The sequence below is a fragment of the Leptopilina boulardi genome, unplaced genomic scaffold, assembly GCF_019393585.1.
Source record: "Leptopilina boulardi isolate dan_hultmark-lab unplaced genomic scaffold, ZJU_Lbou_2.1 LbouV2_64, whole genome shotgun sequence".
Classification (NCBI taxonomy): Eukaryota; Metazoa; Arthropoda; class Insecta; order Hymenoptera; family Figitidae; genus Leptopilina; species Leptopilina boulardi.
The window spans coordinates 469,865-489,116 of NW_026138010.1; the positions used below are offsets into that span (position 1 = coordinate 469,865).

The following is a 19,252-nucleotide window of genomic DNA, read 5'->3' on the forward strand; positions in this document are numbered from 1 at the left end:
GAAATGTTTTTATATGCTTGAAAACGTGTTGATACTTGAATTCCCGCCAAAGTGAATTGTGATGGAGAAATGTGTCACGTGACAAAAGTTTTTCGTTGTTCATTGTTGTTGGTTGATTATAACGGTGGTTTCTGATGCGTTGGCAATATTGTTGTAAGTTGTGTGTGACTGTGTGTTGGCACTTTGGCAGATGACAATCCATCAATTTTATAACCTTAATATTCGGTGAATTTAAAGCACAAAAATTCTATGAGATTTTGGCCTGTACTTAAAATTGAAGTAAAGTTAAAGCAATACTTATGAGCAATGAGTGGACAAAAATTTCAATATGACGAGAGTGGTGGAACGTTTTTCTACTTTCTTCTCTCATTTTTGGCATTACTTTTGGTACCTGCAACTTATTACTTGTGGCCACGTTGTTCAAAACCAGGTTAGATTTTTAAAATTTCCAATTCACATCCATAGTTTATATGGGTGTGAATTTCATTTCATTTATTAAAAAGTATTTAAAAATTTGTTTTTAATATATTGTTTACTGCTTTAGTACCTATGTACTTTAACCTTCTTATAAAATAAAATAAACAAAAAATACCAACTGATTATTGAAAAGTGAACATGTTTTAAATTTAAATTAGTAATATTTTTGAAAAGTATATTAAAAATTCCTATAGTTTATGAATAAAAATATTTTTTATTGAGAGCAAATATTGTAGTAAAGTTTAAAGACTTATTAGAATTGGTATGCTGTAATTTTTTTGAAAATACTTAATATTTTTACAGATCCAAACCAGTTGGCAAAAGAGTGTAACTGCGATGGGTGTAAAAAGAAAAAGAAAATATTGCAATTGAATGATCCTTGGAAAGAAACGAGAGCATTTTCCAAGTAAGTAATTATTGTGGTTTTCAGTACGCATTTGGAAAGTTTTTTCCAAATTTTTTAGTTAAAACTAAAAGGTAAAAAAAATTTGTTCCAATTACGTATTTTAGTCGTTATTAATAATAAAAAAACAAGGAATAAGATAATTTATTTATTAAATTGTTTTACGTTCATCTATAATAGAATTATAAATTTTCAGAAAAGTTTTAATAATATTCGGATGGATAACATTACTTTTCTTAGCATATAAAGTATCGCAATTCGATTATGAAATGGCAAATTTTGATCCATTTGAGATTCTCGGCGTTTCACAGGTAAAAACACATGTTCCAAAAATCAATGCCTCTTAATTTAAGAGAAAATTTAATAAATGAAAAATACAAATTCCTAAAATTTCTTGTAGGGATCGTCACAAGCAGAAATAAAGAGAGCATATCGCAAATTATCACTTATTTTGCATCCTGACAAAGAAACGGGGAATGAGAAGGCGTTTATGAAATTAACGAAAGGTATGTCAAGCGATTATTAAGCTATTGCTGCATTTGCTTGCAACATAACACAAATTACTAATGTAGTTAAAACTTAATAATAATAATAATAATTATAATACACACACACACACATTGAGTATATTAATATGTTTAAGGCTTTACATGATTTTTAAATAAATAGCTTATCAGGCGTTAACGGATGATGAAGCACGAAAGAATTGGGAAAAATACGGGAATCCAGATGGTCCGGGTGCAATGAGTTTCGGAATAGCCTTACCTTCCTGGATTGTTGAAAAAGAAAATTCAGTTTGGGTCTTGGGATTATATGCGTTGGTTTTTATGGTCGCTTTACCAACAGTTGTCGGGATGTGGTGGTACAAAAGTATTCGCTACACTGGCGATCAAGTAAATACATACTCTGCTTTCCTTAGCTAAACAAAATTAACAAATATTCATATCCTTTCTCAATATTTTATTTCGCAGGTTTTACTCTCAACGACTGAGCTTTATTATTCATTTTTCTTTCACACCCCGACAATGTCAATAAAAAGGATAATTATGGTCCTTGGAGCTTCCTTTGAGTTTTCAAAGAGATTTAATGCTGAAATTGTCGAAAGACTCTCTGACAATGAGGAAGTTCCTGTGGTAAGTATTTTAGAAAAATAAAAAATATACATTTATATTCAGCCCTACAACGGAAAAGCATACGTTAGTGATATGTAAATACGTATCACTAACGTATGTTTTTCTGTTGTAGGGCAGTATTAATATTTCTGTTGATTCAATAATAAATAACATTTATTGTAAAATGAATGTTACAATTTGGCAAAATATCTTTCTAGCTTATTAAACAACTGAGTGACTTGCGAGAAAAAAATAAAGAGGCTCCACTTTGTCATTTATATTCAATAAAAGCAAGAGCAATATTGCATGCACACTTATCTCGCATTTCACTTAATCCAGAAACTTTGGAAAAAGATAGACAGTATATTATTAAAAAATGTCCATACCTAATTCAAGAAATGATTTCTGCCGTTAATCAGTTAATAATTTTAGCTTACGCTAGACGAAGTAAGTGTCGAATAATTTATTTAATTTTATTCTTTAGAATAAAGTTTAGAATATGACTAAGAATTTTTTTGTTTTCAGTCGCTCATTTACCAACTATAGAAACTATAGAAAATTGTATGAAATTATGTCCCATGGTGGTTCAAGGATTCTGGGAACATAAGAATCCCCTTCTTCAACTTCCTCACATTAAGGAAGAACATCTTAAACATTTCTTAGCTAAGAAGGTTTGTCAAGACTGTGCTAAAAATTAATTATCTATACATATATGTACGAAAGGAATTAGTTAAGTTTTTAATTGGAATTTTCTATTTCAGCGACAAATCAAAAGTCTTCAACAATTAGCGCAATTGAAAGGAGAAGATAGGAGACAATTGTTACGAAATTTGACAGAAAGTGAATACAATGACGTAATGAAAGTCCTCGGCAGTTTGCCTTTTGTCGATTTTAAAGTTCGTTCAGAAGGTTCGATTATTCTTTTTAACTTATTCTTTTTCCAAATTATTTTCATGTTTATTGACATTTATTATTTTAGTTATTGACGACGAGAATCCAACAGTTTACACTGCTGGAGCAATAGTAACAGTAACAGTGACACTAACTCGTAAAGACATGAAACATTTGTTCGGTGACGAGACAGTTAAGGAGCAAACAATAATCGACGAAACCAAAGTGGAAGTTGTTAAGGAAAAAGAAACGCCTGACGAGCAAAATCAAAGTGTGAAACGTCCCGCTTGGCTTAAGCAGCAAAAGGGGCAGAAAAAATCCCACAATAAAAAGGGAAGCAATAAGAAAGTACCCACTGCCAAAATAGTACCACAGGCCCCGAGTGAAAATCACACAAGCCAGCAAAACAGTGCACCAAACGAAAGAAAGAAAACTGAAAATAAAGTACTTAAGGAAAAGAGCTCCGATGTCAGTGACAGTGAGGCGGACAGCGAGAGAAGCGATGATGAGGAAAGTACTCAAGAGAAGAAAGACTCTACTGTTGATGACGATGATATCGAGTGGGAAAGGTAAATAAACATTTGTCGATTGAAATGTAAAAATCATTTAGGTAGTAACATTAAACATTCTTGAAACAGATTTCAGCAGAGATCAAAGAAGAGAGACAAAGTTTTGGAAGGTAGAAGTAATTTATCGCACCAAGTGCACTGTCCCTATTTTCCTGATGTAAAACAGGAATATTGGTGGGTTTATATCTGCGACAGAAAAAGTCGCACCCTATTGACAGCACCTGTACATGTTACCTCCTTAGTTGACACTGAAGAAATTCAACTTCGTTTTACCGCTCCAAGATGGCCAAATTTGTACACCTTTACAGTTTGTCTACGCAGTGATTCTTATCTTGGTTTTGACCAAGCTCAGGACATCAAGGTTCGATTTTCATTTCATAACGTTCAATCTTCTCATATTGAAGAAATAATATTTCTATTTCTAATGTTATAATTTATAGTTGGACGTAAAAGAAGCCCCCGAAGTTCCGGTTGAGCATCCTCAATGGGATATGTCTGATGAAGAAACGGCAGAAGATGTGGACAACGTCGATGAACATTCCGAGTTTACAACTGACGAGGATGTCAGTGACAATGAATAAATATAAAAAAATAACATTTATCAAGGCTCCATTGGGAATGGTCCTCCAGATTGTGAATTTTTATGTTTTTTACTTCTGATATTAGACTGAAAGGGTGTTTTTTATGTGGAACTATAGTGTATAATTGGTGCATAATGTGAGATTAGTGCAGCATTCAGCATTTCTCAGAAAAGGTCATTAATCGTGAATGAAAAATGATATTTATTTTAACATTGTTGCTCGATTATTGATCTTAGAAACTACCCATGCACAACTTTTTAATAAAATGAAATTGTCTATACGTTTAATTAACCAGAAATTTGGTTTTCTCCGACAGTCAACATTTTCAGAAAATTAATATATGTTTATAAGAATGCGCATTATCAGAAAAAAAATTTCAGAGAAAAACAGTAAAACGAATCAAAAGTAGGTTTAGAGAAAGTTCCTATACTCTATGGAGCAGAACTTTCTTATAGACACGAATCAAAAGGTTTGAGTCAATTACATAGTAAATAAGAGACAAGAAGGTTCTTTAGAATGGATATTCTAAAATTCGTAAGTACTTAATAGAGAAAAAAATCTTTTACATGCTGTCAATTTATAAGTTTCTTAAATTATTATAGATTTATAAACGTTACGTGAAAGTCGTTTTACTTTTTGGAATTCTTCTACTTGCTAACAGTAAATGTGAGATTTGACATAATTTTTTTTGTATTTTGTTTTTGATGAAATTCATTTTTAAATAATATTTATATTGTAGCTGACGCTGGTAAACGATTGAGGGATCCGAGTCTTATTTTTAATGGTCCAGTATTCACTTTTGTTAAAACTGATGATCATGCTAATATCAAATGGGGAGTGAGACATTATATTCCAAGACCGAAAACTCAATGGTAAGAAATTTAATAAAATCGAGTGATATATTTTTTTTATTATGTATTTCATTTTTTAAATAATAAAATTTTCATTTTATTTTCTTTAGTTTTAATTAAACAAATTTTTTCACATTAAAAATTAAGTAAATTCTTATCTTTTTTTGAATTTTATTATTAAAATTTTAGTAAATATTTGCAGTATAAAATTAATTTTACATTAAATATTTTTAAAGAAATTGCATAAATCACAGATTCGTTTATTCTTTTTTTTCAATTTATGAGTCCAAATCTAACATGATGGGTACTTCTTCTTGAAGCTTTGATACTAAATTACTCATCCTGAAAAAAGCGTAAAATGAAAAATAACTTGATTACAAATTTTTTAATGCAAGATTATTATACTTACATGTAACGAATAACTAAACTATCGCGAATTAAATTATCGCTTTCATTTGATAATTGAGTTTGAAAATTTGTGTTGAGTGAATTATTAGAAAAACTAGAAATTCTAAGTTTTTTTGATTCCTCTTCAGATTTTAAATGTCTCAATTGGGTCGATTCTAAACTCTTCTTTAGTGTTTCAAATTCAGATGTATAAAGTTTTTTCAAAACATTCGCTGAATTCGAAAATTTCTCCAATTTTGATAGTTCATCTTCTAGAAATGAGATTCTCCTAAAAATATTTGTATTATTTATTCAATATTTTGATTACTCGTTACTTTTATTATTAATTTTGTTAACATCAAACTCACTCGGTGGCTTCAATAATATTTTTATTCTTTTCGATATTTAAAGACTTAAGTTCTAAAAATCGGAAAAATATTTTTGTCGTTGATTCAACATCACTTTTTATTAAAGTATGATCCTCACTAATAAAAACGTCTGCAACTTTGTCAAATCTAAAAGCGAAATTTTAATTTTATCATTATTTTACTAAAGGATTTAAAATAGTAGAATTTATTTATTTCTATAAGCTCACAAAGTGGAAAAATCATTTATCCAATTAATTTCCGAAAATGTCCTCAACTCATGGTTGACTTGATTCAATATTTTTGATCTTTTAGCCATTTGAGTGATTGTTCTCAAAGGTTTTTCATCAATTTTTTTAATTATTTGTTGAAAGGCCAATTTTTGCTTCTCCGTAAATTTTGTTTCTGTCTTCAGAGTTTCTTCGACTGCAAACTTTAGTGTTGACAGACTTTCTATTTCAGATTTCAAGTTTTCATCAAGTTCTACCGATCTTTGATCCAATAAGTCTCTAAAATAATACACATTATCGAAACAATTTATATTTTGAATGTTAGAAACTTAATTTTCGAAATTAATTTGAAAGAAACTTACATTTTGATACTTAACGATATTTGATACCACTTAGAGAGCCTAATTTCTTGATTAATAAAGAACATAACAGCTTTTATGAATTTGATTCTTTGGCAATATTCAAATTTCTCATGAGGTTTTTCTATAACACTTTCAATTGATTTTGGTAACTTTTGGTTAGGAAGCTTTTCGAGGTGTAAATTGCCAGTTTTGAAAACTAAAATATGAGGAATCTGAAAAATTATTTTTATTTTTAAATTAAACACAAAATAAGTAATTAATAATCTAATTTTTGAATAAAAACCTTAGATTGAATATTAATTTGAGAGAGTACAGGTTCGTTGTTGTTTAATATTCTACACTCAAAAGCAGTAATAGTTTGTTGATGAATAGGAATATCAGTTTTTTCTTCAATCCATTGTTGCAAATCTTCCAGTGTAGTTTTTTCATTCACAAGAAAGGTAACTACTCGATATTGTGATACTACAAACGCATGTAACTCCTAAGCATCAAAAATGAAAATAATTATTTCTACCTATAATAATAATTACTTATTTAATTTTGTAACATTACTAAATAACCTTTTGAAAAATTTATAATAAAAGCTTTCAACTTTACTATATTTCCACAGAATAAATGAACTACATAGCTCAGATTATTATGTAATTACCTGTTTTGATAAAATCTTTTTCAATAAATCAAACAGAACGATTTCATTCGTATTGTCTATTTTTCCTCTTTTTTTCGGGTCCCATTGCAAAGAAACTCTAAACCATTCTACTAGATTATCCCTTAAGAATCTAAAAAACAAATTGTATTTAGAAAAATTTTGCTTTCTAAAAATAATGACTTTCAAAATGGAATTTTACTCTGATAAATCTGTAGGATCCGCTATCTCGGAGTAAAAATAAATCTGTTCTCCTATTTGATGAGCGCAAATTTGATCATACTTTTTTCTTTGAACTGCTTCCATCCTACAAAAATGTATAGAAATTGTATTATTAAAACTTTTTATATTAAGAAAATGGTACTTTCGATTATACCATTTCACGGTGTGTTTCATGTAAGGCAAAAACGGCCTCGTTCCGGTTAGAACTTCATAGAAAAGAATTCCTAAGCTCCAATAATCTACAGAACAACTATACTTTTTATTCCAAAATAATTCTGGAGCCACATAATTTAAAGTTCCAACCAAAGAAGCGTATAAACTGTCTTGTCCAAGTTCTTTCGCGTAACCAAGATCTATTAATTTACAAGTAATCTGTAATTTTCATTTAAATAGGTAAGTTAACAAATTCCAAATAAGAGGAATAAACAAAAATTTATATTTGTATATGTATTTTCAGAAAACATAATAAAGTAGTTCATAGTTCCAGACAAACATTTTTAATTGTCGTACAACTATTTTGTGAAATCTTAATTATAAGCATTATTTACACCTAAACTTAACATGACATTGGAATATATTAAAAATTAATTTGAATTTTACCTCTCCGTTTCGCTCTTTTATGACAATATTTTCTGGTTTTAAATCCCTGTGTGTAATTTTATTCTGATGTAAAAATTCTACTCCGGATGAAACGTCAGAGATTATTTTCACTGCTTTGAATTGTTCGAATCCAAAAACGTTTTTAAAATTGTTAAGTAGTTTCCTTAGATCTCCTTTGCTACAAAATTCCATACATAACACTGGCACTACAGTTTGAATGGACTGTAACTCCTCTGGTAACTTGACACTCGCTACCAGATTTTCATGTTTTAAGTGATTCATTATTAAAACTTCGTGATACCATCTTTGTTTTTGCTTATCTGACAAACTTGATGCAGCTTTACATTTCTTTATTGCTGGAAATTTTGGTATTATAGCTTGTTATTAGCATTACTAGTTTATTAATCTCAAGTATTGAAATATAACTTTTAAAAAATTTATATACCTATTATAAAGTGAAATACATAATATAAACGAACCTATTTTGTTACCAGTTCGACAATTTTTCCAAAATTGGACTATGCCAAATCCGCCAGAACCTAAATTACGTTCATGAATCCAATCTCCATACTTTTTATTTGTTTCCTTATTAGCCATCATATGTATATGAATAATTTTTTTATATATATGTCAATTCATAACAGTCTAGTACAAAAATATATTATTTAAACATTTACACTTGATCATACATATTATGTATATATATATGTATACATTTGACACATTCCATACATATGTCATACTGGTATAAAAGTTAGTTTATTTTTTCCCTTAAAAAAACACTTGAAGATAAGTATCTACCTACATAAAAATTTAATTTTACTTTTTTTATTATAAAAATTTGTCATTTTCGAATGTATAGAAATATACTAAGTACCTAATTATATAAAATCAAAAATTGTTTAATTGAAATTGATAATATTTGATAATTGAAGTGAAGTGAACTTGTCTGTATATTAGTCATGTCAGAAATACCAACTATATAAAAATCAAGATCTCCATTGGGGTATCTACGATTAGAAAAAAAAATTCCCTGACTTTTCATGCTGATCATTCTGTCCTCTTCCAGTTCCAACTCATGCGTCATTGTATGCGCTAGGCTAGATAAGGACAGAACGATCAGCATGAAAAAGTCTATGATTGTTGATGGCCTGATCTTCCTTTTCCCTTTTATAGAAAGGGAAAAGGAAGATCAGTCCATCAACAATCATAAATGATTTAATATACATATTTGGATTTTGGCGATGGTCATTTATTATTATGAACATCTTTTCTTTTTGAATATAGGTTTAAATTTACAAGCGAAATTTAAAAAAATTGAAAAAGTATACTTTCCAAATTATATACAAATTAAAAAATGTATACGGTGCTGCGCACGATATTCAGTCAGACGTATTGCACGGAATTGCGAGCGTCTACAAAAAAATTCGTAATTGATAAACTATTTGTTTCAAAAAATTTTTCTTGTTGATAATCAATCCTTAATCCTCTTTCAGCTTTTGTTTATAAAATTGAATATAGTTATTCAGAATACGTTTATTTTTTTAATTTCTTTATAATAAACAATTATTTTTAATAATAAAGAGCTTCGAAAACGAAAAGTTACATATATTTATAAAGTTTGGAATTTCATGATTAATTTGCAAACAGACTTGTTGTAAGATAAATAAAAAAAATTAATAAATATACATTTTGTATACAAAAGTTTAACCGAAATAAAAATAATTTGATTAATATTACATTTCTTTATAAAAACTTTACAATTAAAATAAATACCTTGATTTTAATAAAAAAAAGAATGTTGTTTAAAAATGAAATGAAATTTTAATTTTTAATTGGAATGTTCATTTTATTAGTACTAAATAAAAAGTTGGATATTTTGTTGTATAAATATAATTATAATTTTCAAATAATTTTTTTAGCAAGCCATTTTCGAGATATGAATTTTTCATATTTCGATATGAATTTCACTATCAAATTTTAAAAAGTCATTTTTCTCAATTGACGTACTGATCGATTTTTTACCCAATAAACGAAAAAAACCAAAAACATTTTTAGAAAAATTCAAAATTTTTTTAAAAATAACAAAAATATTGAAAAAATTTCTTGCCCACGATCGGACCTAGACTTAAAAATTTTGTAAAAGGAAGTAATTTTTTTCTTTAAAACTTAAAAATTTGATAATATCATTTGAAAAAAATTTTCAATTTTTTTTTTTTGAAAAGTACCTACGTTTAAAAACACACATTTAGAAAAAAAATCTTTTAAAATTGATGCATTTTTAAAGAAGTTAGGTATGAGCATTCAAAAATTAATAGTCATTAAAATTCTGAAATTTTTGAAAAATTCATATCTCGAAAACGGCTTGCTAAAAAAATTTGAAAAAATTCATGAAAGATAGTCTCAATTAGTACTAAAAGAAAAAAAAATTTCAAAAAAAAACGGAGATGCAATTGCAGATGGCGACCAAGTTTTCGACAACAATGTGCTCGATATCTCGTGAGCACCTACTTCTTTTTTTTTAGTATATGGTTGAGATTTTGCAAAATATCTTCTTCCATTGTAAATTTTTCGTGTTAAAATTTACACATTTACTAATTATAATTAAATTTACCACGATTGTCAAAACTTTAAGCATCTTCTCATTTTGGATGTAATGAATGATGAAATAAATACTCATTTATAAGTATCTATAGTCGGATAAAAATTTTTAAAAGTTCCTTGATTTGAATTAAACCTGACTTTTCCCTTCGACTACCCTGACCGCTAGACATATTGAAAATGTTAAGCTACACAACGTACATAATTCAAATCCTTCAATATATTATGTGCGTATACATATATGGACTGAAAACATAAAATAAAGACAATTATTCATTTAATTTAATTTAAATTGTATACACACAAATTCGAAGCAGTGGGTCAGAGAGAACTTAAGTTAAATTCTACAATTCTCTCGAAAAAAACCATCTGTTACCTCACTGATAAATACCTATCCTTTTCTAAACAAATAATAATTGTTAACTCTGTAAGAATGTAAATAAAAACAAATAGTATTTCTCACAGAATCAAATGATCAGTTTATTTTTTTTAGGAAATACCATTTCCTGTGTTTTCATTTGATGAATATTTTTCAGAATTATTTTATTCCGAAAATGTTTCGTGAAATAAAACTTGATAGTTTTTTCTATTAAAAAAATATTAATTGTGTTATACCTATAGGTAAGTAGAGAAAAAAACAATTTTTTTTTTGATTGAGTAATTAATAAGAATTTTAAAAATTTAAGAATATTCATCATAAATAAAGAGGATAATTTAATTATACATATTTTAGAAAGAATTAGATTTTATATAGTGGCCCCATTTAAATGAATTTTATTGGAAAATACACTTGAATAGAAAAGTCGAATTACGGATTTCTATTAAAATCTCAATCCGCAGGCTTCCTATTCTACTCCTCTTGATTGAGAAGAAAATACAGATATATACAAAACAGTCGAATTTTTTCACTCTATTAAACACACCCTTTTTATTGATTGAGTATAAAATAATTTGAAGTTTCGCTTGAATAGTACTAACAAATATTATTTCCAAATAGGTTTCTTACCTATAACGAATTTTATTTCATATTCTTAAAAACGAACTGGAATATAATTAATCTGATTTGTATAGTTTAATTAAAGATTGTTCCCTTCAGTCTATTTATCTTTTTTCCCCTCTTTAATATTTTATACGAAACCTGTTTTTCTTTAGCTCTACCGTACGATCGATTTAATATGTTTTTATTGAAATCAATCATTCAGAAAAAGTAGAGGGAGATATCATTTTTATCTTAGTTTTCGAGTAGAAAAAAGGAGGTTTTCAGGACTATAGCAGAAAACACAGTTCAAATGAACATTCAACATTCAACATTAAACATTAGTGTCTTTGGATCAGTGTTAATTAACTAAGTTATTTAAAAAAAATAATTTAAATTATATTTTAATAATCATTTCAACTTCAATTTCAAGAAAATGTGTAAACATACAAAATATTACATATAATAAAATAATAAAATTTGAGCCTCAAACAGTAAAAGTTTTAAAATAAAATTTTCTTTTTCATGTACTTGCTATATAAAAGAAATAATTATTATTAATAAGTAATTTGATGAAAAATAAATTTGATTTCTTATTAGTATACTGATGGATATTTTAATAATTCAAGTTGAATATTTTTTGAAGTAACTCTGAAGACATGCTTGCTTTTATTTGAGAAGAATAGTGTTTGGCGGTATATTTCAAAATCATATGATATTCGCACAACCAATAGAAGTGCAGTATATAATCGTGTAACCGTTGAAGAAGGGTTCAGAGATCCATATTGCAATAAAGTTCATCAAGCTACATATTGCACTTTGGAGAAGAACGCGCATGGCCAGAACAAGAGACAATCTTAAATATTTCATGCATAACCCGAAGCGAGCGAAATTCTAAATATACCAGATTCAGAGCTATTTCGAATTAGAGTCTTGAAAAGCTGTAAAAAACAGAAGAATTATTTTAAGGTAATAAAGTATTGCGATTTATTGATCTTCAAATATATTTACTTTTGCCTGAGGGAGGGGATAAAGATAATTTAGTGTAGAGAGATAAGATAAATTAGTGTTAAAGCGCGAAAAGTGAATTTCAGAGTGTTGGTAATTTGAAAAATTTTAAACTGATATTCCGTATAATATGCATATTGTTACGTGACGAGTCGCATAAATCGGATCCGCTGGAGAACCGAGTTATTACTTAACTCAGCCGATCAAGTAATGCATGTTCCGTAATAGAAAAATTACTGTATCGCAAGAATAAATGTATACGTGCATGCTGAGAACTTGAACGTCATTAAAAAACTGCCAAACTGTGATGCAATCCAGAGATGATAAGGTCTTTGACAATTTTTATAATTCAGTGCTGTATATCATCGAATGTGTGCATATTTTTTTTAATTATTAAAAATAAAAATTTTGAGTTACTCAAAACTTTTACGAGTTAATGTTTTAAAATAATAAATTAAAGCGATTTAAACGAAAAAATCAACAATTCATTCTAATAACTCGAGGAATTTAACATTAATTTAATTTTAATTCTTGATTAAATTTAAACTTAATTTAAGTATTTAACATGAAAATGTCGGTAAAAGGTCTTATAAAAATACTTACCATCATAAAATGAATCTAATAATAAAATAATTTTTAAAAACTTTAAATTATAATCTCAACTGAGACTGATAAAACTGATAATGGATAATGATGAGAACATTTTTATAGATCTTTATCATGACGCACCAAGAATTAGTCTTAGGAATCGATATAGGAACAACTTCTGTAAAAGTAGTCGTGGTTTCAAAGAAAACGAAAGAAATAGTTGCAAGACAGTCTAAAGATACTCAAGCTAATGTGCCTAGTGATTTAGGAATAGAAGGTAATAAACAAGATGTGCCAAAGATTCTGTCTGCAGTTCATAACTGTGTTTCTCGTCTTCCAAAGGATCTTCTTCGACAGGTCAGAGTTTAATCTTGTATATTTCTTACTTTCAAATTTCAGTCTTAATTTCAGTGTAACTGTTCGTTTTTATAATCAAAGGTCATAAGAATCGGAGTTTGTGGACAAATGCACGGAGTGACTTTTTGGAGAAATATAGAAAAAAGCAGAGAAGAAGGAATCTTCAAATTAGAGATCAACAGGGACCAAGTTTCAAATTTATACACTTGGCAAGATGGTCGCTGCGATCCAGAATTTTTGAAGTCTTTACCAAAATCCAAAAGTCATCTTGCAATTCATACAGGGTTTGGTTGTGCCACTCTTTTTTGGTTTTCTAGAAACAAGTGAGTCTTAGCAGAACATTTTTGAAAATGCGTTTAATCTTAAAAAAGGAACATTTCATGTTAATCGCTTTAGATTTTCTCTTTCCTGCATGTTTCTAATTTCTGGGGAGATTTTTTGGATATTGTTTTGTATTTTAGACCCGAAAAATTAAATAAATACGACAAATGTGGAACTGTACAAGATTTAGTAGTTAGTTTATTGTGTGGGGAAAATGAAGTGAAAATGAGCACACAAAATGCGGCAGGATGGGGATATTTCATGACCGAAGAAAATCAATGGGACAAAGAAGCATTAAGCAAAGGAAACTTCCCTTTGAGACTATTACCTTCGAAAATTTTGAAACCCGGAGAAAATGCAGGAAAATTAACGAAAAGTTGGTTTGGAATCCCAGAGGGCACAGCAATAGGTGAACACTTGATGCTAAAGAAATAATAGAGGTATATAAATTTCTTTTTAAATTATTAATTAATAATTTAGGTGCGGCTTTAGGAGATTTACAGAGTTCTGTCTACGCCTTGTTGAAAGATTCTAAAGATGCAGTTCTTAATATTTCAACATCTGCTCAACTTGCCTATATTCATCCCACATTCAAGCCTAAAACAAATTTAGAATCGGGTATAATACTTAATTTTTAAACAATATTAATGACTTTGACTGAATAGAAACTAAAATTGACAATAATATCAGGTAAAATAGAGTACTTTCCCTATTTTGATGGAAAATATATTGCGGTCGCAGCTTCATTGAATGGAGGAAACACATTGGCAGCTTTTGTTAAATCCCTTCAACAGTGGACGTTGGAATTAGGATTTTCAGTACCTCAATGTAAGTAAATACCTATATTTATGCATCTTACACAACTCTCATAATGAAGGATAAATTTATTACAGCTAAAGTTTGGGATAAATTGATAGCATTAGGGAAAGAAGATTCTGCAATTAATGATATGAAAATAATACCGACACTTCTTGGAGAACGATTCGCACCAGAGCAAACTGCCAGTGTTAATGGAATAACTCTAGACACTTTAAATTTAGGACAAATTTTTCGTTCCCTTTGTTCCGGAATTATAAAAAATCTTCACGAGTAAGTTTCTTAAATGATATTCTATCAAACTTGTAATATTTCACAGCCTTAATAGTTTCTAGTCATTAAAAAAAAAAAAAAAAAAAAAAAAATGAACGTATAAAGGCACACGTGTGAGTCTCTATACTTATTAAATCGACCCATGAACATTTAAAAGGAAATTTTATATTTTAAAACAAAGTCGATGCAAGTACTATTTATCTCATATTAAATCATTTTCAGAATAATGATAAAAAATTTGCTTTTTGAAAACATTAAATTACAATCTTGATGACAAATTTGAATAACTGTCTGTTAAACAATAAATAAGTTTTATTGGATAATAAAATTTTTATTAATTTACTTATAATATAAAGCACAAAAAAACGTTTCAATAGCTGCAAACAAAAAAAGTTATACTTAATTTTCGCTTTGGAAAAACTTGTAGTTTAATTCAATCGATTTCATATTTTTTGAAAAAGCTTGCTTTTAAAACGAAAATTATGTATGTACATAAATACAACTTTTTCCCTTAGAAATATTGAAAAGTTTTCGTTTTTTTGAATCTTAATATAAATAATGCAAGTAAAAATGATTTTTTCACTCGGTCATTTTTTTACAATAAACAGCAAAATTAACGATCACTCCGAGTCATGAAAATAAAAACAACACAATTCTTTTACGTTGCGACAGCACAGTTGTTATTTTCGGAAACTATAATTTTTATTAAATAAAAAATTGTGAAATTTTTTTTAACGTTTTCAAAAAATAACTTTTTTGCAAGTAAATAAGAGATAAAAATTTAAAAATTCAGGTGTGTGCCCTTCTACGATCCGTCAGTTAAATTATAAATTTATTTTTTCTGTTCATCAATTAAAATTGTTCGTTTTTTATCTTCAGCATGATGCCACAAGAAATTCTAAAGCAAATGGAAATATCTCGAATTGTAGGAAACGGATCGGGTTTGGTCCGTAATATCGTATTGCAAAAAGAAGTTTCAAGGTGGTATCAATTACCATTAGAATTGGGTCATTCCGGAGACGCAGCTCTAGGAGCTGCCCTTGCCACTTTATAGTATAGTAAATCCTTTTAAAGAAGAACATTTCTTTTTTAAACTCTAAATTTTTATTAGATTTTTTGTATTGTTATTTTCTTGCCTTAGAAAAAAATTAAAGATTTTCAAATATCATAGGGTCAAAAGATTGACGTATTCAATGCATGCTTTCATCAACTACACCATCCAATCGTAGTAGCACAAAATTATTTACAATTACACAAATAAAAAAATATTATATATATTAAAAAACCTGTCCTTTAATTTAATTGCACGTATTTAAAAAATGTGCAATGTGATGTGTATAAAATGACGCAATAAAACATTCAACTTTTTCAAGACAATTTCTTAATTTTTAATAAAATTCTTCAATCGACTCTACGAAATAAAGATTTTTAATAAAAATATAAAATAATTAATTTTTGAAATTAAAAAGAAAAGTTAAAACACACCTAATTTAAAATGTGGAGTTTTTGTGAAAAAAAATAAATTCTGTTCATATGACAGTATAGCATAATAGAAAATAAGAATATTATCATGTGTCCCGATTCCACCTCCAAATTGTAGCGTCGTCACATACACAAAGCAAGACCGTTCCATCTCTGCTGAGACTCGTCTGTCGAATAGGAGCTGTGCATCGAGGATGCTGAAGAGAACAACATCGAGCTTGACCTGGCTCCTCGACTTCCAGATCCCAAACGTAAGTGCGACCCACTTGATTACCCAGAGCAATCGTTCTCAGCCAAAAGTCCATGGAAAATCGAATAAACCAGATATCGCATTCCTTAAATTCAAACCGATGCAAAACAGTTGCACTTGTTTCATTATTTCGTAGATGGGAATCTTCCAATCTCCCTGGCTTCCAACAGACGATACAATTCTCACAAGATTTGCTTAGAATGAAATCACCGAACCACTTGACGCAATCGACATAATTCCTGTGAACATCCCTCGTTGTGAAGTCGGGAAAATGCTGAAGAACTGAATCAAATGGCCTGCCATTTCGACTCGGATTACAAAAATACGATTGCTTGATTGCTTCTTGCATGTCAGCCTTCTCGAGAGACCAGAGTTTCAAAGCATGATCCATTCCGCAAGAAATAATTCTCTGACCCTTCATATCGAAATCTGCGCTCAGTACTTCGTCTCTGTGGCCTTCAACGCCGCCAAAAATGGCAATACACACGTCCGATTTTATATTCCAAAGTCTTAAAGCGTGATCTTTCGAGGCAGAGAGTAAAATATTGGGATCACGAGGATGAACTTTCAGTTCATTGATCGCGTGACCATGACCAATGTAGTGTTTGACACACGTCATTGTCGCAGGACTGATAATCCTGATGACACCTCGAGATCCTGCAACGGCAAGTAAAGGTTTCCCAGAATCATCATAGGTCCAGGCACAAGTGTAGAAATTTTCTTCGGGATCGGGGTCGGCATAGCATTGTCGCAATCGAATTCCACTTTCTTCTGGGCATTCGTAAATACTGACTCGGTTACTACCCACAGTTGCAAATATCATTGGTTCTCCTTCCTTCAAGTTGTGATTGAATTGCACTCCGAACAACGGTTGTCCATGATCTTCTTTATAACTCGAGCAATATTTATAGAGGGTTTTGTCATTGCTGACTTTAGTTTTACCTGTTTTACTTCGACGACGACCTTTTCGTTTATAACGAGCGCTGCGCGTCGGAGTGTCACTGCGATGAGTGCCTGCTGTTGAATTGCTTCCAATGCTGCACTCAGTTTCATCACTGTCGTTTTCACTTTCCTCCTGACTCGAGGTGTAAGCCAGTGATTTCGTCGACAGTTTCTTCATTGTTTTATTAAGTCTGTAAAATATGTGATATTCAATTTCAATCTTTATAGATTTTTCTTAGGATTTATGAAAATAGCGAATCACCCGCAATGAGATGAGATTTGCTTTTTTCAAAAATTACAACTAAAGAAGAATAAAATAAATGATAAATTCGACACACATGGAATTTTAAATGTTTAATTTTGGAAATGTCAATCATTTTATCGGGGAAAAGAAAAGTTAACAAGAGTTATGAATGTTTGAATAATCATCGCAGTATCTATTCTTGAAAAGGGTAAAAATTACACATTTCAATAAAATATGAAAATACCTAGCTGTATTTTGGAAAATAATTAATAACACAATATCTTTATTTACAAGTGAATATATTACCTCTATTTTTGAATTCAAATTCAAACTACTGTAGGGATGCCGTTGTTAAATCCAAGGATAACTTCAGCAAGGTTAAGAACTCTATTTCCTACTAGCTTGCAATTATTTGGATCCTAAACAAGTTAACAATTATTATTTACCATCAGTGAGCAAGTGTTTTGTTAGGATTGTAGTAACTTACAAAGATATTAGCTGACATAAAATGTAAATTAAATTTGTCACAAAGCAAGCGCGCTTTATCAAAGGAAGGGCTGCGAATATTAGGAGTATCGTCGCAATGTATCAAAATTGTTCGAGTAGTAATTGGATAGTGATCATCTATCAAACTAATATTTTCTTCTACCTGAAAACAGTTAAACATAGTTAATATTAATTTTATCATTTTGTTTCCTGATACATTTCTTATAACATTTTGACAACGAAAAGAAAGGTAAGGTAATTAAAAATATAGAATTTCAAACTTTCTATAATAAAACCACAAGGTTGCACTGTAAAAAAATATTTTACTTTATTCATAGTTTCAAATTGTAAATTTACAGAAATCTATAATAGAAATGTTGAAAATTTACACAGTTTTATTGTTAACTTAATACTTTAGAACAAAGGCGGATCCAGACAAGGTTCTTGGGGGATCATCTATTACAAAAATTTAATCCATATAATGCTGTCTCTCTTTTATATATAAAAATAAGGTTCTCAAGAGGGTCCTGCACCTGTAAATTCATCACTCTTAAAGTAGGTAATAATAGACTCCTTTTATTACCCACTTTAAAAGTGGTAAATTTACAAAAAGTTGTCAAACTGGTCCCTATTTTAAATTCCCGTATGAGATCCCGTATAAGATCACTTATGGTTTCTCATATGAGATACTATATGAGATCTCCCACAGGATCCCACATGGGAATATGAGACATATTTTAGGTTTTAAACACAAAATACTTTTGCTTTATATAAAATGAACTCAAAATTTTGCCCGATTTTACGTATCTCTTACCGTTTTTGAGATATTAACAAATCTTATTTTTCAAATTTCGACCCCATATGGGATCCTATATGGACACTGATGAGATTCTTCTTACGAGATGTCCTTCTAAGATTTTGTATAGAATCTTATATAAGAAACCATAAGCGATCTTACAAAGGATCTCATATGGGAATTAACAGTAGGGGTACCTTCAAAGTATTAAGTTTACAGTGAATTGTGTAAATTCTCAATATTGAAAGTTATACTATTACAGATTTTTGTATATTTACAATGAGAAAATTTGAATGAGACAAAATATTTTTTAGTTTGTTAAATCCAAACAATAGAAACATAACCTTTCAATTTTAGCAAAAAGTTATTGTATCTAATTATTTAAAATTGTAACATGGGCCTTAAAAAAATAATAA

General features: G+C 29.1%; 4 protein-coding genes across 11 annotated transcripts; 2 read left to right on the plus strand and 2 right to left on the minus strand.

The window, feature by feature from the left end:
- Positions 1-150: 150 nt before the first annotated feature.
- LOC127290405 (translocation protein SEC63 homolog) lies at positions 151-4,320 on the plus strand. Its single transcript, XM_051318933.1, has 12 exons — positions 151-430; positions 781-883; positions 1,077-1,191; positions 1,281-1,386; positions 1,550-1,773; positions 1,852-2,013; positions 2,211-2,439; positions 2,518-2,663; positions 2,754-2,901; positions 2,972-3,452; positions 3,522-3,813; positions 3,893-4,320. The coding sequence occupies exons 1-12, from the start codon at positions 307-309 to the stop codon at positions 4,031-4,033; spliced, it is 2,271 nt and encodes a 756-aa protein (XP_051174890.1). The 5' UTR covers positions 151-306; the 3' UTR covers positions 4,034-4,320.
- A 119-nt stretch (positions 4,321-4,439) lies between these two features.
- On the plus strand, positions 4,440-16,013 carry LOC127290408 (sedoheptulokinase-like). 6 transcript variants are annotated; one of them, XM_051318942.1, is made up of 9 exons: positions 4,440-4,567; positions 4,773-4,905; positions 12,993-13,226; positions 13,308-13,549; positions 13,688-13,956; positions 14,028-14,165; positions 14,238-14,375; positions 14,441-14,636; positions 15,516-16,013. In XM_051318942.1, the coding sequence occupies exons 2-9, from the start codon at positions 4,864-4,866 to the stop codon at positions 15,688-15,690; spliced, it is 1,434 nt and encodes a 477-aa protein (XP_051174899.1). In that variant the 5' UTR covers positions 4,440-4,567; positions 4,773-4,863; the 3' UTR covers positions 15,691-16,013. The 6 variants fall into 6 exon arrangements, with proteins under 6 accessions (XP_051174899.1, XP_051174898.1, XP_051174903.1 ...); XM_051318941.1 differs by having other exon boundaries at positions 4,467-4,699; XM_051318944.1 differs by lacking the exons at positions 4,440-4,567; positions 4,773-4,905 and adding exons at positions 10,777-10,918; positions 11,920-12,242.
- LOC127290406 (inhibitor of nuclear factor kappa-B kinase subunit beta-like) lies at positions 4,956-8,616 on the minus strand. Of its 3 annotated transcripts, XM_051318934.1 has the most exons (12): positions 8,574-8,616; positions 8,176-8,497; positions 7,697-8,052; positions 7,251-7,468; positions 7,077-7,181; positions 6,878-7,007; positions 6,512-6,709; positions 6,229-6,440; positions 5,867-6,145; positions 5,640-5,786; positions 5,294-5,560; positions 4,956-5,226 (listed from the first exon to the last, which is right to left on the minus strand). In XM_051318934.1, the coding sequence occupies exons 2-12, from the start codon at positions 8,294-8,296 to the stop codon at positions 5,163-5,165; spliced, it is 2,097 nt and encodes a 698-aa protein (XP_051174891.1). In that variant the 5' UTR covers positions 8,297-8,497; positions 8,574-8,616; the 3' UTR covers positions 4,956-5,162. The 3 variants fall into 3 exon arrangements, with proteins under 3 accessions (XP_051174891.1, XP_051174892.1, XP_051174893.1); XM_051318935.1 differs by lacking the exon at positions 8,574-8,616 and having other exon boundaries at positions 8,176-8,542; XM_051318936.1 differs by lacking the exon at positions 8,574-8,616 and having other exon boundaries at positions 4,957-5,226; positions 8,142-8,275.
- Positions 15,973-18,077, minus strand: LOC127290409 (polycomb protein eed-B-like). Its single transcript, XM_051318947.1, has 3 exons — positions 18,042-18,077; positions 17,861-17,973; positions 15,973-17,501 (listed from the first exon to the last, which is right to left on the minus strand). Exon 3 carries the CDS (start codon positions 17,486-17,488, stop codon positions 16,205-16,207), a length of 1,284 nt encoding a protein of 427 aa, XP_051174904.1. The 5' UTR covers positions 17,489-17,501; positions 17,861-17,973; positions 18,042-18,077; the 3' UTR covers positions 15,973-16,204.
- Positions 18,078-19,252: the final 1,175 nt, after the last annotated feature.

What these genes read in the sequence shown, in the direction of transcription:
- LOC127290405 (XM_051318933.1), top strand. Translation starts at nt 307, where the DNA reads ATGAGTGGACAAAAATTTCAATATGACGAGAGTGGTGGAACGTTTTTC. An exon ending in GAAACGAGAGCATTTTCCAA is followed by an intron (nt 884 to 1,076) that starts GTAAGTAATTAT and finishes ATAAATTTTCAG; the next exon opens with AAAAGTTTTAATAATATTCG. An exon ending in AACATTTCTTAGCTAAGAAG is followed by an intron (nt 2,664 to 2,753) that starts GTTTGTCAAGAC and finishes TTTCTATTTCAG; the next exon opens with CGACAAATCAAAAGTCTTCA.
- LOC127290408 (XM_051318942.1), top strand. Translation starts at nt 4,864, where the DNA reads ATGGGGAGTGAGACATTATATTCCAAGACCGAAAACTCAATG. An exon ending in CCAAGACCGAAAACTCAATG is followed by an intron (nt 4,906 to 12,992) that starts GTAAGAAATTTA and finishes ACATTTTTATAG; the next exon opens with ATCTTTATCATGACGCACCA. An exon ending in CCCAGAGGGCACAGCAATAG is followed by an intron (nt 13,957 to 14,027) that starts GTGAACACTTGA and finishes TTAATAATTTAG; the next exon opens with GTGCGGCTTTAGGAGATTTA.
- LOC127290406 (XM_051318934.1), bottom strand. Translation starts at nt 8,296, where the DNA reads ATGATGGCTAATAAGGAAACAAATAAAAAGTATGGAGATTGGATTCAT. An exon ending in GATCCTACAGATTTATCAGA is followed by an intron (nt 7,008 to 7,076) that starts GTAAAATTCCAT and finishes TTTGTTTTTTAG; the next exon opens with ATTCTTAAGGGATAATCTAG. An exon ending in AGTTTAGTTATTCGTTACAT is followed by an intron (nt 5,227 to 5,293) that starts GTAAGTATAATA and finishes CGCTTTTTTCAG; the next exon opens with GATGAGTAATTTAGTATCAA.
- LOC127290409 (XM_051318947.1), bottom strand. Translation starts at nt 17,488, where the DNA reads ATGAAGAAACTGTCGACGAAATCACTGGCTTACACCTCGAGTCAGGAG.